This window comes from Clinocottus analis, unplaced genomic scaffold, assembly GCF_023055335.1.
Source record: "Clinocottus analis isolate CAN_PGR_092001 unplaced genomic scaffold, fCliAna1.0.p SCAF_8, whole genome shotgun sequence".
Classification (NCBI taxonomy): domain Eukaryota; kingdom Metazoa; phylum Chordata; class Actinopteri; order Perciformes; family Cottidae; genus Clinocottus; species Clinocottus analis.
In genome coordinates, this window is record NW_027176240.1 from 21,358,610 (window position 1) to 21,377,175 (window position 18,566).

At 43.4% G+C, this 18,566-nt stretch overlaps 2 protein-coding genes across 4 annotated transcripts in view; both read right to left on the minus strand.

Moving 5' to 3' along the window:
• Positions 1 to 1,029: 1,029 nt before the first annotated feature.
• Positions 1,030 to 13,719, minus strand: LOC137779858 (cytosolic phospholipase A2 zeta-like). Its single transcript, XM_068568061.1, has 14 exons — positions 13,656 to 13,719; positions 11,895 to 12,031; positions 11,541 to 11,672; positions 8,679 to 8,713; positions 8,110 to 8,230; positions 6,910 to 7,046; positions 5,454 to 5,676; positions 4,598 to 4,715; positions 4,123 to 4,260; positions 3,931 to 4,038; positions 2,922 to 3,101; positions 1,917 to 2,089; positions 1,645 to 1,831; positions 1,030 to 1,244 (listed from the first exon to the last, which is right to left on the minus strand). Exons 1-14 carry the CDS (start codon positions 13,717 to 13,719, stop codon positions 1,030 to 1,032), a joined length of 1,968 nt encoding a protein of 655 aa, XP_068424162.1.
• A 4,232-nt stretch (positions 13,720 to 17,951) lies between these two features.
• The window catches only part of LOC137779941 (cytosolic phospholipase A2 zeta-like), a 51,000-nt gene continuing 50,385 nt past the window's right edge, over positions 17,952 to 18,566 (minus strand). For all 3 annotated transcript variants that reach the window (XM_068568201.1, XM_068568202.1, XM_068568203.1), the window contains one exon: positions 17,952 to 18,404. In XM_068568201.1, the coding sequence (XP_068424302.1) occupies positions 18,190 to 18,404 (215 nt within the window). In that variant the 3' untranslated portion in view covers positions 17,952 to 18,189. The remainder of the gene's footprint in view (positions 18,405 to 18,566) is intronic.

Sequence of the window (18,566 nt, forward strand, 5' to 3'; positions counted from 1 at the left end):
TCACTGACTAATGGAAAGCAATCACAAGAATGTAGTAACACAAATCACAGGAAACTCATTTAAAATCATACATAAATGACAACTACTGTTCCAGCGAATGTTTAAGGGACTTATTAGAGCAACACATTTTTTAGGCATCGCTTTGACAAGATGAGTGATTTTTTTTACATTACATAGGTGAAAAAAAGTTGTCCTTAAGACCTGTTTTTATATGGGAGTTGAAGGACAAGTCCTGACGAAAGGTTCTGAGGTGTTCATGGTTCTGGACAAAGTAAAAAAACTTCAGTCTTGTCAGAGTTTATCAGGAAGTTGCAGGTCATCCAGGTTTTTGTCTTTAAGACATGCTTGAAGTTTAGCAACATGGTTGGTTTCATCTGGCTTGATTGATATAGTTGAGTATCATCTGCATAACAGTGAAAGTTTATGGGGATAGCATAAGGAAAGCTTATATAAGGGGAATAAATTGGTCCAATCACAGAACCTTGTGGAACTCCGTGACTAATGTTGGTGTTCATCAAGGTTTCTTCATTTACATATGAGAGATCCATCTGATGAATAGGACCTAAACCAGCTTAGTGCAGTACCTCATGGTCATGGTGAGGTCTGTACACGGATCCACAGAGAAGTGGTGGGACGCCATATCCTTTCAAGCTTCACGGGAATCCTGAATACTGACAAATATAATAGGCTACATCACTTTCCAGTTTGAATGTAAAAGATTAAGAACTAGGCTGTCAAATGATTAAATGAGTACTAGTTTAATTCAGGTTTTGGGTTCATTAATAGTCTTAATGGTCAAAGATGGCTGCTACTCCCCCCACTCGGCCGGTGTCTCGAGGAATGAGTCTATTAATACGACTTTGAGTAGAATCATTTAGGCTGATATTCTTCATGACTCAACCAGGTTTCAGTAAGACGAAATAAATCAATACGAATGTCTATTTTCCAATTCCAATGTGTGTAAACTGGACTAAAATCATTAAAAGGAGGTGACTTGTTGAGGCAACCTGTTGCTGTAACCTTGATTCTTTATTTCTTTGTCTTGGATGCGCTCCTCTCCATAGCCTTACGCAAGGCTCCAAGGATGCTCTCCTTGTTGTTGGATATGTTGTAAGTGGTCAGGTCCACCAGAGCCTCATAATCCTTTTCAGTGTAGGTCATGTTCTTGGTGAGGTATGGAGAGTTGTTGCTGCGAACATCCACCTCCCCAGCTTTGATCTCTTCCTCAGTCTCACGCTTGACGCCTGTAAAGTCATAAGATGATCCAATTGGTTAAATCATGTCCTATGAAGCAAATTATAAAACACAAGTATGGGTCTTATTCTTCTTGGATGTAGAAAGACATCAGGCAGTTCCGTTGCCTTTCAAGTCTTCGTCATCACTAATAAGGCAGATCCTTATTTAGAAGTTCATGTCGATTGGTTGAGTCCACAATTTGTAGTGCTTAACATCAGCTGGTACCCTGTCCTGCCACTACCAGCCTCCTGCCCTATTAAAGATCCTCACATGACTTGTACTATAACGAGACTATCTGGCAGAGAAAGGTCACATCCTATTGGTGCATTGCTATCGTTTGAAGATATCCAGCAAGAAGAAAAATAAAACATTGTTGCGGTGAGCTTCAGCTACTTCCAATGGGCATACCTGGTTGTTTGAACTGCTTGTAGGTGACATTGACCAGTGGGAAGTGAATCACTATCGGGGCCTTGGGGTTCTCCTTATCCTCGAAGATGTAGAACTCCTTTTGAGGCTCCTTTTCCAGACTGGCAAAATCAGCATTGGGAAAGGGGATGCCATAGTCTTTACAGTAAGCAGCAGTCTTCTCCAGGACCTGATGGATTGGACATGATCAGAGAGTATTGTTAATGTTGATGATGGACATTCGGGGAAAAAAAAATGATGCTCATTCTGTTTACCCTGAGGATGCGCTCTGGCTCCCAGGAGTAACTCAGAGATATGATGAGGTCCACATCTCTCTCTGGCCGCACCACAGGAACACAGCCAATATTGATGGCATGACCAGAATCAATGAGGCACAGGGTGGAGTCACTGGGAGTCAGCTGGTTTGGGAAGGCATCTGGATGCGTTTCTGGACAGAAAAACAGATTTCCAACCACGGTTGGATGAATCAATGGTTGACTAGGAAACAGAAAATGAAACTGGTTTGCAATTGATGTCAATTGTTTTCTGTGCTGAACTTTTCCCTCTTCAGGTAACCACCATGTTCAGGAACGCTGCCTTGCAGTAGCAGCTGAGATTACATTTCCATGGCAGATCCTCCTGGTGTGGTGTGTCTCAAACTGAGTCGAAGCAAACGCGATTGGTTTGATTGTGTATTTGGCTGGAAGTGTTGTCCAAAATGGTCCCCAATATGCTTTATAAGGGCACGTCAGTTCTTTAGATGACCCTTCTCCGGAAAGTCACTATGTTGTCATGGAAGAGGAGTTCCTTTACTCCCAAGTGCTTCTGCACTATGATAGAGCCACAGATAGTGTTAAGGTGAAGGGGGAATTGGGCGGATAACAAGGCGGGAAACCCCAAAAGCTATGATGACCGAGGAGGGCTCCATGCTATTGCACCTGGATCTGTTTTATACAAACATGCCATTGGTTCAATGGAACTACGAAGGTTTGAACATCAGCATTAAAAGATCCCTCTGGAATCAGACTGAGAGAAAAGTGGCAGGTGGGTAATAATGTACGCTCCACCTTCTCAGAGGAAACCCCAAATACATGGAGTGGGTTTTTTTTAAAACAAGCTAGGTCAACCACTTTTCCTCCTGTAATCTGTCCTTCAATTTATCAACTTAAACCTGTATTCTAATAAAGAACAGATGGCCAGCTCTTCTGCTAAAATACGTTTAAAAAGCTTTAAAATGTTATCCTTTGCAAGCAACATCAACAGCAGGACTGAGTGCCTACCTTTCCAGGCAACGAAGTTGCTCTGTTGATTGTAGTCCCTGTGCATGAAGAGTCCATGCATGAAATTGTACATTTCAGCAACGACTGGACGATTTATGAAGAAATCAGTCACTATGTTGGTGACGTCTGTGGTTGGATTGATGAGCTGTGTGTCCAGAGTTGCTGGTTCAGTGTCAACGTCTGTCAAAAGAACACAACATTTCAAGAATACATACATTATGTTCCTACATGGGAGTGTCTTTGTTGTACAAGGTGGTAATAAACAGTAAAAAAGTTCGTATATTATAAGGTTTTATGTGTGAACATTAAATCTCTTTAATGATCTAAGAAAATGCTTAAAATGACTAAACTGGCAATATTTTCTATTTCTCCTATCTTTAACAATCCCATGAAATGACCAAGTGAACAATGAAGTCACATGTCTTTGTTCATTATGATCAATGTGAGCACTCTAATATCTTTACAGTACAACGTCCCCCTAAATGCATTTATGTGGTCTTATATTTAAATGTTTAAACTTTTCAATAGCACATGCATAAAACAAAGTGATGATTTATTACTGTATTCTTCTTTGAAATTACAGGTTAACCTATTTAAAATAATAAAAAGATGATGATGTGGCAGTAAATGTTCTTTGACAGAAAGTCTGGTGAATAGTGAATTGAGTCATTTTAAAATAGACCACACAAAAGGTAATATTCGTTAAAGTAATGTTTGCTGTCCAGGTAGCTATTTTAGAAAATTACTGAACCTTTAAAAACAAAATCAGAGCAACAGTTTTTAAAGATATGTGTCCTCAGTAGATAACAATAAGCTTGGCTCAGAGTTCCACACACACGGTGAAAAAAAGAGTTATAAAACATTGAAAGACGACACACAATGTTGTTTTTGGTTCATTTCGTTTGGCTTTAAATAGGATTTGTTTTCAGGGGAATTAGCGAAACTGCAGCCTTATTCTCTAAATTGTCTATTTCTGTGTTTTGCTGCACTATGAATGAAGTAACTGTACCGATGTTGTTGACCTCTGGTCCGAGCCAGTTGCTCCAAATGGGCTTGCAGCCTGTTGCAAACGTCCACAGCTGGGACATGCTGACAGAAATGGCACTGCTCCAAATTCCTGATGACATAACAAAACAATCAATTGCAATGGGTATTGTACTACTGTACATTGACATCGCGATAATAGTAGCAGTGGTCTTACCGATCAGATAAGGGAGGCGGACTTCTGGGAGTTTCTTGACGAAATTTCCGTGAAAGAACCGACTCCCAAAGTCCTCAGTTCGGACAAACGCCCCGTACTTCTGGATGCCGACCTCATAGGGCGTGAACTCACACCACTCTGTGGACAAGATGTGTTATTTGGTATTAAAAAAAACAATCAATCCATCCATCACAGTTTAAGTTTTTAAGTAGGCGTCCTGACTCTATACTATGTCATCAGTTGGGCCCTGCTGAATATTCCCACATTCATCTCCGTTGCAAAATTACTAAAACATTTAAAATATATAAACAACTAGATCTTCATAGTTGTCACATGAGCTTCATTCAACAAATATTTGATATGCCATGTACATTATAGTCATTGGGCTTCAGTCCCCTTCTACAAAATACTTTCTAGAATACATGGTCAAGTGTCATTTCTAGTACAAATCCAAAATATCATGGAGGATATTTACCAGGTTCAGATTGAAAGCCCTTTGCCATATCCTTCATATTGACAGCAGTGTAAATGGGTAAAGGGTTCTGGCCTTCATTCACTGCCCTCTGCTGCTCAGACAGGGTACTGGTGACTTTCTGTAATGGAAACCAAACATATTATGATTCATGATATTACTATTTGGAACATTTGAAAAATATGAGATTACCTCACCCTAATTTGAGGGTAACTTTTCCCATGTATGAAAAATGTGTTGTTGCCAAAGGGTGAGCAGACTTATTTCTATGCAAAGGCCTCAGAACATTTGTTCCAGGAAAATCAAAAGCATATAGTGTGTATGTGTCTTGCATTTCTTCTGTTTCCTAACAGTGCAACACTAACGAAACGCTAACTAAGAAATGAAGTCGACTAACTTCAACAAACACACAGCAGCCCCCAAAACATAGAGTCCACATATTACGTTTCCATGCGATACACTTTGGTCTGGAGATGGACCTTTAGTGGCGGCTGAAGGGGATGTAAAAAAAACACTCATAAACATCCCGTATAGCACAAGACACTCAAGCAAGAGGCAAGCGAGCCCAATGTCACAGCCATCATCACTGATCTATACTGTGGTGGGTCATTCAAGGGGTTTCCTTTGCCGGTGTGAGTTTCCGAGGCAAATTTGTGATTCTGGTGCTGTACAAAATATATTGAATGGTCCAAATTTAACGAAGCATTACCGATAGTAAAGTTTTTCGAAATAGGATTGTAAATATGTTCTATTTATATGATGCCGATCAAAAAAGCTCAAAGGGATAGGTTGAGAAAAGTCCTTGTTTTTAAAGTAATGCACAGTATGAATAAAGTCATCACAGTGTTGAGCTGCTCACCTTCCCAAAGACAAGTTGCTCAACGATCAGGCCCAACATATCAATGAGTGACACGATGTAACCGGCCTGCTCTTTCTCAGCCATTTCTTCTCTGTAATACTGGACTTCCTCAGGCGAGAAGACGCTCATGATACTCTTGGTCATCTCTTTCTTCTTTGCCGAGATGACACTGTCCATGTCCTGATGTGACCAGTTATCTTCCTGGTACAGCGTAGACATGGTCCTGTTCACATGGGAAGTCATGTGTGTATAAAAAGGGGTAGAATTCATCAAAATCAATACATCTAACCAGGAAAACTTATTACTGAGGCTGAAACTACCAGCCTTACTACCGGAGTTCATCAAGTTTCTGTTCTTGTTCCTTCACTCTTTTCGCATTACACCAAGTCACTTGACTGTTTTCTTTCATGACTTTTTCGACCTCAACTATACAGATTATACTCTACTGGCACAAATTCCGCATTTTCCCCAACCTGAACACCAGGTGATAGTACAAATATCTCACTCAGTGCGGTTACATGGATTCGAATTACTGGCTTAGTCCGACTAAAATCGAATTATCCAGTTCATGTAAACACCTTTATTCGAATAACTGCGGTCCGACTACGATCCGATTAACACCCCTGGATAACTCGATTCGATTCGATTGATAATTCGAATATCGCTGCATGTAAACGCTGAATCGGATCGGAACTGGACAATGCGTTTGTGCGCATGCTCAAGATCCCGCCGCCTCCTCCCTCCCTCCCTCCCAGGTCGTGACCCGGAAGTCGAAAGAGACGATAAGTTGTCACGGCCGGCAGAAACAAACAAACGTAAAAGTCGGGTTACGAGCCGATACTACCTTCGGTGGGTGTCTCTGCTAGCTCCCTGATGTAGCCTGCTAGCGCTGCTGCTAGTTCCCTGTTTACTCTCCGCTAGCTCCCCGACAACCACCGAAGCTAGCGGGGTTCTCTCCATTATGAAGAGTGAAGAGGTCAAGCGGAGATGGCTGTATCACCACTACATGTAATGAAAACAGCGCCACCTATCGTATCGGATATGACATGCATTCGGCCAATGATTCGATTTATTCACTGCCATGTATATTCGGATAACAGCAGTTGCCCCAAAAGAGAGCATAGTCCGACTAAAGCAAGGTTCGAATTAATACCAGCATTTAAACGCACTGACTGACATCTCTCAGTGGATGTCTGAACGACACCTGAAGCTCAACCTCAACAAGACTGCCTCAAGTGGCAGTTCAATGACCTACAGTTTTTGGAACTTCTGCATTGCTTTTTCAGCCCTGCAGGTTGCCGCTTGGTCATGACCTGTCTTCACAGCCCCATCGCTCTGCTTCCCTGTGTTTAATTACAACCCAAGGCACAGCCCAAAATGTGTCTTTGCCTATGTAAATTGAGAAGATTGAATTTTAGATACTGTGGACACTTGATTACTCCAAAGGTTCACTCACCATGTGGATCCAGAAACACCGGTGATGTAAGTGACGGCATCCAGGACCCCGATATCCTTCAGGCCTCTCAGACTACCAAGCAGGCCGGTCATTGCTCTGGACCCTCCTCCTGAAGCCACCACTGCTACCGTCGGCACCTGAAGAAAGAATACAGGTGTGTGGTATGAGCAGGTCTTGAGTTTGATCAGTTGATTTATTCAGTAGCTTGGGGAGATAACATCAGGTTCAGGGATCGCCTCTCTGCTGTTCCCAGATGATGTGCTCCTGTTTGCCTCCTCGGACCGTGACCTCCAGCATTCACTCGGGCGATTTGCTGCTGAATGTGAAGCGGCAGGGATGAGAGAGAGAGAGCGCCCCCAAATCTGAGGCCATGGTGCTCTGCCGGAAACCGGTGGATTGCTCCATCCAGGTGAGAACGAAGTGCCTACCGCAAGCGAAGGAGTATCTTGTGGTCCTGTTCCCGAGTGAGAGTAGGATGGAGCGGGAGATCGACAAGTTGATCGGTGCGGCTGCAGCAGTGAAACAGGCGCTGTACCGGTCCAGCTTGGTGAAGAGGGAGCTGACCCGGAAAGCGAAGCTTTCAATTTATCGGGCGGTCTACGTTACGACCCTCAGCTATTGTCACAAACTCTGGATCGTGACCAAAAGAACGAGTTTGCGGATACAAGCGGCTGAAATTTGTTTCCTCTGTAGGGTGTCAGAGATAGAGTAAGGAGCTCTGACATCGGGAGGGAACTTGAGTTAAGGCGCTACTCCTTTGTGTCGAAAGGGTTCTGCTGAGGTGGATCCCACCTAGAGGAAGCAATCCGGATGCCTCCTGGACGCCTCCCAATAGAGGTTCTCCAGGCACGTCCAACCGGTAGGAGACCCCGGGAAAGACCCAGGACACGCTGGAGGGACTATATCTCCCATTTGGCCTGGGAACGTATCGGGACTGAGCCGGCAAAATGTTGTTGGTAAAAGGGAAGACTGGCTCAGCCTGCTGGGGCTGCTGCCACCGCAATCTGACTCCGAATAAGCGGAAGAAAATTGGATGGAAAAATGTTAATAAACTGTATCCTGAGGGGAACATTAATGCCTAATGGACAAACATGTTAAATTCATGATCTAACAATGTACAAAATAAGAGGAAACTTAGTCCCCATGTCTCCTGTCCTGGAAAGTAAGGGCAAAATGTACAAAGATGAAGTTGCACTCTACCTTTTTAGGATCAGTGCCAAAAAGCTTCTTCAAAGCCTGTTCCACTACAACGCTCCTCTTCTTCAGGTATTCTTTCTCTTGAGTCGGGATGTCAAAGTCCAGACGAATTGCAAGATCCTCGCTGTGGATGGTGCAACATTACTACTCAGAAATGAACATCATGATGTATTGAAGAAGACCTGTGGCTCGAGGTTTAGACCATAAACTCATGTATACACAGTTTACATAGTAGGATCCTGTTCTCATAGACTTCTATACAATCGGACATGTTTGCAACCAAAGGAGTTGCCCCTTGCTTGTCAGTAGAGAGAACATTTGGGACTCTTACACCAGATGTTGCCGCCTGGTTGTATTCTGAGCTTCTGCTCTTTGTTTTGGTAGCAACTTGTGCTCTTTGGTGCATGCGAGTCCAATGTCTGATGCTCTTGTCTTTGAATGGAAGCAAAGCCCTGCAACCAGGTTTCAGGCTAAGTGCATTTTGTTTCAAAACCATGTAGGCTTTAGGTGTAATATTTAAAAGTTCATATACTTTTGGTAACAAAGTATAGTGGAAGTAGGAAGCACCTTACCCTTCTTGTGTTTTCATGCCAGATTCCACTGTGTCCTGTGATGAGAAAAAGCCACATTGCTATTAAACATATATTTTTTAAACTACAGCGTTGCAAATTCAGCAAGTGGGCCCATGAACACTTGTGTCGGAAAAAAAATGTTTGCAATGGAAGAAAAAAAAGTTTCTTTCCTTATTTCCTTCCACTTTTTCTTTCTTGTATGTTAGAGAAGTAAAGTTGACCAGAAACACCTTACATTTGTGACATCTCTCTGTCAAACAGACAATTAAAACTCACTATTGTTGGGGATTCCTTTGCATTAGGTGTGCGACTCTCATGATTGGCACTGTTCAGTGTCTGCACCTTTTCACACACACCTGGTGAGAGAAAGGTACCCACAAGAGAGCTCTTTCAGTACATCAGAAACACACATTCAAACACCACAGGGGTTAATAGTCTTGCACAAGGACACATCGGCATGGACGAGCAGAGCCAGGAATTGAAGACCGCCCCACTCCACCACTGAGCCACAGTCAATTGATGAATTGAATACATACGGTCACCACTTTGCAGCTTGTCGATGTTAATATCCAGTACAGATAACAGAGCAGCCTGGAAGACACAAAGAGAGATCAGTTACTCTGGTGAGGGAAGTCCAAATAAGATAAATGTATCAAATTGCATTAGACAGTATTGTATTAGACGGCTAAATGCTCATATATCTATTGATAGTTTCAATGTAAATCACTATGAATGAGACAACTGCCTTGTTTCTGAGTAGGTGTAATTGATGGATTGTGTCACAAGAGGGCAGCGCTGAGCTGAAACACTCATGTGAGGTCAATTTATGAGACACTGACACATTAACGGGCCATCCAGTTGCAAGACACCGAAATTTGATGGTGTAAACACGTGATTAATTGGGCAACATTTGATGCAAAAACAACGTTTTATGGGTGTTAATTGTTTGATTTTTTAGAAGCCTGTGTACTGTTTAAGTTACATGAATGTTATTAATGTATTATTAGGGTCCGAGCGACTGACGTAGTCAGTCCAAGAGGACCCTATTGAAACTGTTAGGGGTATTATTATTTTTTTTCCTCTGATTTTTATCTTAAAACATTGGGTGCCGTTTTAGGGGACTTGTCATACCCCCCCCCCCCCCCCAAAAAAAAAACCCCACCAAATTTTGCACGCGCGTCAGGCCTGGTGAAAATAGACGTATCAAATAGTCGTCAAATTTGCGTGAAAAAAAAAAGCTCTCTAGCGCCCCCTAGAAGTTGGACCGGCGACGCCCCTCGCCCAGACGGTCCGATTGACTTGAAAAAATTCACACATGTCCAGCTCCACCTGCTCTACAAAAAAGCCTCACACCCATAAAGTCCGCCGTCCAAAATCTACCGCCATTTTGAATTTTTTGAAAAACACGTTTTTGCACTTTTATCCGAGAACACGTTGTCCAATTCATACCAAACTTTCTGTACATCATAAATGGAGCTGTACCTTCAAGACTGCGTTGAAAGATTTTGAATATCTCATTGCGTTGAGGAAAATCTGACCAATTTACCTCTTAGGGGCGTGTCCTATTTTTAAATACTCATAACATTAAAAGTATATCGACTAATGTCGCCAAACCTTCTTGTATGTGCACATTTCATCACTGAACATGCAATAAATCAGTCTTGCGATTCAAACACTAGGGGGCGTTACAGTAGCTCGGGCAATTTGAGATTTTTGCCTCATTTTTGTCATTTTTCGCCTTTCTTCGAAATGCATCTCCTCCTACAATTTTTATCCGATCAACTTCAATTCTAATCAGGGATGATCTAAAGACCTTTGAGTGTATGGCCTGTGCTTTGTTCGCGTTTTCACTTAACGGCCGCGATGTGAAGTGGACCCAAAGACACACCGATTTTGTGCATTCGCTATGTGATAGAAACCTGTTGTAACTCCAATGCACATCATGCAATCAGCCCAAAACTCCTCATGGATGATGCCGGTGCAGGCCTGAGCACATGAAGACATGTTGGGATTGTCATAGCGCCACCTGCAGCCTAAATTGAATATGCCTATATAAACACACGTGTGTGTGTGTGCGTGCGTGTTAAAGTAATTCATTTAATTTTATGTCTTGATAACTGTTGATAATTTTGTGTTTTTTGTGTAGATTTTCTACCTGACAAATCTCTTTTATAGGATATGGCTCATTTCAAACTGAAGAAAAGGAGTTGCTTTGCCAATGCGTCCTTTGCTTCTACAACTTTTGAAATATTAAATTATCTCAAACTTGTCCCGGCGCTTCCTACGATCTTTTCTGTATTTGTCTTTGCGTATTCATTAAAAACCATTCATGCTGTTCATATTGCTCAAATAGCATTCTACGTTTTCTATTTAATTTATTCAGTGCGTTTCTCCGCACTACTCTTTTTGCAGCTTTTATTCAGATTTTTTTTTATGTACAACCACAGTTTGCTTCTCAACTTCTTCAGGGTTCCAGCCAACATGGAGAATAGAGTACTGATGTAACAATGGTTCCTGAGTGTATTAAGGTGTATATTGATGTCATTGGAGAAATCTTACCACAAGGACGCCATTAGTGAGATATTCACAAGGGGGGTCCTCACTACAAAAAGACAGGTTCAATATGTTTAACCGGTTCATACAGTGTATTATCTGTTGATAGTGGACAACAAAGTAAAAACAGTAATATACAGTTACCTCTGAAGTAGCTCAAACGCTATCAGAAGTTTGCCCCCCGTCTATAGAAAAGTGAACAAGAAAAATCCTTCAACCATAATAATTCTTCATGGTCAAGTTGTAACAGCTCAGCCCTCAGTGTGTTACAATCCTACAGAGCAAGTGTTGTTCTCTTGTTGCTTTTACCTCTGGGTTTACAGTGAAGACTTTGGTCTCCTTCTTCCCGATTGTGAGTCCTGTGACATCAAACAGAAGCTCTCCAAACAGGTCATCACGCCCTAAAGGGTCCTCGTCATAGAGCTCGATGTGCAAAACGTTCTGGGGAAACAGCAGAAAAGCTCACAGAGCTTTTGACTTCTACTCTTCATAAATAAAATTAGCTATTGGCTCATAATAATGTAGCGGGAACAAAACAATGGATTGTCTCATTATCAGAACATTAAAGTACTTGCTACACTAACTGGACTGAACAACAGCTGTCAGTCAGACGCTTTTGTTTGGTGTCATGCTAACGCTAATGCTAATATTGAGTAGACTCACTTTCACATGGGTGGGGACCCGAAAGGTAAACGTTTCGTTCCATTCTGGGTCGTTTTTGTTGGACACAGTTGTCGTACGGTAGGTTTTCACCGTCGCTGTCGGGAGAGTCAGAATCACGTAGCAGTCTGATTTAGACCCTGTAACCGAGAGGCAGGAAACAGGAAAGAAGACCGTTTCAGCCATGCAATGATTAAGCAGTACTATTTTTAATTGATTGGGTGTTGGTACAAAACCTGCACAGCACATATTACTTACAGTAATCTTTGGAGGGATTTTTTTCTGCTCTCAGTACGGTGACATTGAAGCTCAGAGAGTCAAACTTTTCCTTCTGTTGAATAAGCCCCCAAAAAACATGATGAAAAGACTCTTGTACAGGAGACATTGAAGGTGTAACTAATTCAAAATGTACGCGCTACACTTCCACTTTAGTCAATTCAATGGAAACGGGATCCAATGGCGTCCATGTTGTATTTATTTAATGACTCAAGGACTGCCAATGAGAGTATTGGCAATTATTGACGATACAGTACTGCCTCTCGTACCTTATCGCTTAAATAAGGGAACTGCTAAAGCCAAAGAAAGGGACGGTTGATGCCTGCCCCAGGAAGGGGTCCTGGGTGAGTCTGATTTATTCTAAATATGGACCCGTAAACCTCCCTGAGCACCTTCTGGTGTTCGGTAGTAGATTCAGATTGCCTTTTGTTCCCTTCTGTCTTCATGGAGTGTGTATGCAGAGCCCTTACCCCTGAGGCGGACATCTTTGACAACTTCCTTCTCTCTAAAAAAAAAAAAAAAAAAATACGCAAATGATTCCAAATTATTTCAAAGGCTCAATGTTTCAAAAATATTTGAAACTAAAATGTCAAATTAAATAAACTTTTTTTTTTTTTTTACCTTTTCAGGAACTCAAACAGCATCCAGAGTTTTCCCTTTTGACCAGAGAGGAAAAGACAGAGAAATGTGTAAATATATGATCATGGAAGTAATGCAGAGAGGAAAAAACCATCAAAGCAAACAAGGGAACATCCTGCTGGAGAACAATGAACACATTGGGATCCAGGGTCAGGTGTTAAAATGCAGGTGTAGGGAATGACCAATCAGGAGACACCTGGGACTAACACCATGTCACAAGTTGGCTGGAAGAAGAAGTTAAATGACATTCAGCAGCTTTAAGTTTGGGCGTGTCGATCCGATTAATCCATATTCGGCTGCTCAAACTCAGCCGCCAGAACCTTTCTAGTCTTTAGCCGAGCTTAGAGGCACAAGACGCATGTGTTTTACGTCAGTTGCGTTCAGGGGCAGCGGTAAGGAACGGACAGCCCAGTGTCACAGACATGTTACATAACACGGAGAATTGAGTTGGACACAGGATTAGCGGTTACAGATACTATAATTGTTGCTTGTGTGATTGCTGATTTCAGGCGACAATAATAATAATAAAATTTGCCATTTACCATGAAAAGTAGTCAGCTCGTAGCTCCGTCACTGCGAGCTAAACACTCAAAGTCACGACTGTTTATTGTTTGTTTATTGAAGAAATTGTACTCTCAAGGGCTGTGACACTGACAACTGTGTCACTCCATCTAAGAGGAAGTTACGCGCCTTTTTGGTTCGCATAGCCTTGCAAATGAATACAGAGAAACTGTGTAAAGCCTCAATGAGGCTTTCCTGGATAAATAAACCATTTTTTTAAAATTTCAAATAAGACAACTTCAACTCCATCTAATCTGAAATACTCATCATTGGACCTAACACCCTCACCCGCTCCGCCCAGACCTTCGCTCTGAACATTGACGGCTCCATTATCACCCCTCCACCTCGGCATCATCCTCAACCCCGCCCTCTTTCCTCCCACACATCACCAAAGCTGCCTTCTTTCACCTCGGGAACATTGCACGCCTCTGACCCTCCCTGTCCTAACATAACATCCAGAACATCTATGGCTCACCCACCAAAATCCTCAATACGTCCAAAACTCTGCCGCCCGACTGCTCACCTCCACCCGACCCTACGACCACGTCACCCCGGTCCTTCACGACCTCCGCTGGCGTCTTTGTGTATCGTGAAAAGCGCAATACAAGTTGAAACTATAATTATTATTATAGAAACAAATGAATGAATAAAACATATTCATCAAAAAACATAATACAACCCTTCCATTGTTCCAGTACAACAGACTCAGATTATTGCCTCGTTATGCTCATTATGCTCGTTATGCATTCTGGTCTTGACCTGCGTTCCCCTGGACTTGTGAAATGTCACCTGACCTGTTTGGTTCTGCTCGAGAAAGTTTCTACTTCTTTCATTGTTCGACAGGCAGAGGAAGAACACACCTTTCTCACGAGAGTCAAAGGTTATTGCGTCATAGAAATTAAATGTCTTGCTCGTGTTCAAACCTGTTCTTGTTCATGACGAACGGTTTTTTGGACGCAGATGAAGTACAGGTGGTTCCTGCATTAATACATTGTAATGTCTGTGCATTTAATGGTGCAATGACTATAAATCAGTTTCAAGTTCCCTCATGAACATCCTTCACTTCTAAGAAGCAGAACAGACTGGAGAGTTTCACATGAAAGTTCTCTCTTTCTGGACATTTTGAGAGTTTAATGAACCCACAAATGTGAAGCTCCAGATCCTCAACCAGCTCAAAGGAAGAACGGTTTCATAGCTTCTCTCTCCAGCAGAACTATTCAAGGACATAAGGGTCTTTTAAGGCGATGATCAAACACAATGTCCCATCAGAAATTAGCAAGAGCAGCTGAGGTGGTGACATCATCAAGTGACTGTACTGTAGCTGGGAGTCTGGCATCCCAGGTATGAAAGTTGCAGCGCTGTGTGTCACTCAGGTGCGACGCTGCCTCCTGAATCTTGCTCTTCAGCAAAAGGGTAAAGGCATAGAAAGTCAAACTCACGGTTCAGCGTCAGTCGGTCTTGGAGAATAATCTTGTGTGGTCCAGAGGATGAAACCGCCAGAAATAAAAGAGAAACACAGCAGCAGTCCTTCCCTTTCCTCTGCTCCAGCGACTCAACAACTTTAACTTCACACAGACTCAAACAAAACTCAGCAAGAATTAAGAGATTAAGCAATAAATGAGCGATAATCTGCCCGGCAACAGTTTTCTTCTTTTTACGTCAATGTTCACCAAGCAGTCTCTCTTCAGTATGTCTTACTCTTCCCTGGGACTACCTCTCCGTTCCCCTTTGTTTCTTCACCCCGCCCTCTGCGTTGCACATGACTACAATTACTACAACTATAGGCAGATAAGTGCCAGTGACATTGTTCCCTCTTCACTACTCACAGCTGGGGAAGCTGACGCCCTCATGGGAAAAGTCTTAATGACTTGTTTGACACTCAACCCTAACTTGTCAACTCGTATGAATAACTAGTTACAGTTCTGTCATCAGTGTATGAATGGGTGAATGATATGTAGGTCTGCAGAGAGACCTCCAGAGTCAGGAAGCAGGCTGGATAAATCACTGCAGACCCTCACACCCTGCACACAAGCTTAATGTATATTGTGTATGAACATTAGTATGTATTAGCAAGTATTAGTATGAAAAGCAACGTGTAACTGGAGAATTATGAGAATTAGCAATGTGCAACACAACTAAAGCCACTTCTAAGTGTTACCTTCTAGCAGAAGTCCCATTGGAAACACTTCAAAATACTGTTGGGAAAACATTTTCTCCACCAGGGCTGTTTAGTGCTGTTCTGGGGCTTAAACTCGACTTCCTTACACAAAGTGTCTGACTAAGCACCACCGAGAACAGGAAACTTCTCTGGGGTTTTAAACCCAACACTTTGGGCTCATTCGCCTCTCATCGGTTCATTTCTTACGGCATGCGATTGGATAAAAGTCCTGCAGGGGCAGGTTGCAGTGTGGACTACACACTGGACGACAAGGGGGGCAGGTTGCGGTGTGGACTACACACTGGAGGACAAGGGGGGCCGGTTGCAGTGTGGACTACACACTGGAGGACAAGGGAGGCCGGTTGCAGTGTGGACTACACACTGGAGGACAAGGGAGGCCGGTTGCAGTGTGGACTACACACTGGACGACAAGGGAGGCCGGTTGCGGACTACACACTGGACGACAAGGGAGGCAGGTTGCGGTGTGGACTACACACTGGACGACAAGGGAGGCAGGTTGCGGTGTGGACTACACACTGGACGACAAGGGAGGTAGGTTGCGGTGTGGACTACACACTGGACGACAAGGGAGGCCGGTTGCGGACTACACACTGGACGACAAGGGAGGCCGGTTGCGGACTACACACTGAAGGACAAGGGAAGCAGGTTGCGGTGTTGACTACACACTGGACGACAAGGGAGGCAGGTTGCGGTGTGGACTACACACTGGACGACAAGGGAGGCAGGTTGCGGTGTGGACTACACACTGGACGACAAGGGAGGCAGGTTGCGGTGTGGACTACACACTGGACGACAAGGGAGGTAGGTTGCGGTGTGGACTACACACTGGACGACAAGGGAGGTAGGTTGCGGTGTGGACTACACACTGGACGACAAGGGAGGTAGGTTGCGGTGTGGACTACACACTGGACGACAAGGGAGGTAGGTTGCGGTGTGGACTACACACTGGACGACAAGGGAGGCAGGTTGCGGTGTGGACTACACACTGGACGACAAGGGAGGCAGGTTGCGGTGTGGACTACACACTGGACGACAAGGGAGGCAGGTTGCGGTGTGGACTACACACTGGACGACAAGGGAGGCAGGTTGCGGTGTGGACTACACACTGGACGACAAGGGAGGCAGGTTGCGGTGTGGACTACACACTGGAAGACAAGGGAGGCAGGTTGCGGTGTGGACTACACACTGGAAGACAAGGGAGGCAGGTTGCGGTGTGGACTACACACTGGAAGACAAGGGAGGCAGGTTGCGGTGTGGACTACACACTGGAAGACAAGGGAGGCAGGTTGCGGTGTGGACTACACACTGGAAGACAAGGGAGGCAGGTTGCGGTGTGGACTACACACTGGAAGACAAGGGAGGCAGGTTGCGGTGTGGACTACACACTGGAGGACAAGGGGCGTACTTATGTAGCCGTGGGGATGCAGCTCAGCTCACCTCCGGGGCTGGATGATGACGTTGTGGAGACTCGATCAAGAAACAGATTAATTAACCGATCAAAAAGGCTGCAAACAAGTTGTATCGTGCAGTCGTGCAGTTTATTTCACCAGATAAAGAAGGAAGAGCTAAATATTTTCGCAACACCCGTAAAGAATTAAAAACTTGAGCTAAAGAGGTGTTTTGCCAAAAAGTACTGAGATTTTCAAAATCAAAGTCTACGATTGACCTGACAATCGGGATCCTACACGCTTTGTCCAATAAAATGTCCTGACTTACTCGGGAATAAGTACTCCATTACACAAAGCACGCAGGCCATTCTTCAGGCCAAGGGGGATCTACTTGTGGCCCCAAGCTAAAGGGGATCTACGTTACTCTGCTGGCCTTTGGGAGAAGCTCCTTAACTTTTCTAGAATTGTTTAATATCGATGCACACTCAGTCAGGACGAGTTGGCAACACCTGCTCATAGCTCAAGACAATCAAGGATACCTTACAGTGACTTCTCAGTAGTACATAGTAATACAGGACAAATTGATAAAGCTTGTAAACAAGGAAATACACAGATTACATCAGTTACAAATATCAAACATTATGATGCAGAGTAAACACACTATATAAGTACTCCACCACCAGGAAATAGCTGCTACCGTTATCTGGTCTGCAGCGCCAAAACACCTTGGCCCTAGAAAGCCTTATAAGAAATAAAACATACGTATTACAGATAGATAATGCAGAGAAAGGTGGATATATAAACCCTGCTCTGTTCCACAGCGCGTGAGATATGAATGTGTTTGCAGTCATAGGGAGTGTAAAGTCGTAAAAACGCCACCAACAGGAGGCTCCTTATTGTTCAATGCACATAGTCCCTTTACCGTTAGGCCCTGACGATTCACAGTTAATGCCTTTGTTTATAGTCTATTAGGCTCTGTATGAATAGGTAACACATGTAGCTGTGAATTATCAGAGTGTTCTACCTGGTAACTTGTACCTAAGGGGAAGTTTCAATCCAGGCCTTAATCTATGATAAATTTCCATTAAAACCCCCTTACTCTGTCCAGGGACCTGGAAACAGGCTCTCTCCCCCAGCACCTCTCCATCACTTTCCACTTTCTGAACAATACTTTAAATCTGCGTTTAACCTGGTTTACATTTGTTTCTTACGGTTATGTCATCTCTCTTGTTTTTTACCATGTAACCCTGATCCTTTATTTCTTGGTCTTGGATGCGCTCCTCTCCATAGCCTTACGCAAGGCTCCAAGGATGCTCTCCTTGTTGTTTAATATGTTGTAAGTGGTCAGGTCCACCAGAGCATCATAATCCTTTTCTGAGTAGGTGAAGTTCTTGGTGAGGTATGGAGAGTCGTTGCTGCGAACATCCACCTCCCCAGCTTTGAACTCTTCCTCAGTCTCACGCTTGACGCCTGTAAAGTCATAAGATGATCCAATTGGTTAAATCATGTCCTATGAAGCATATTATAAAACACAAGTATAGGTTTAGTTCTTATTGGATGCAGAAAATCAGGCAGTTTTGTTGCCCTTCAAGTAGAATGGCACCTAGTCATCAGTAATACAGCAGATCCTTA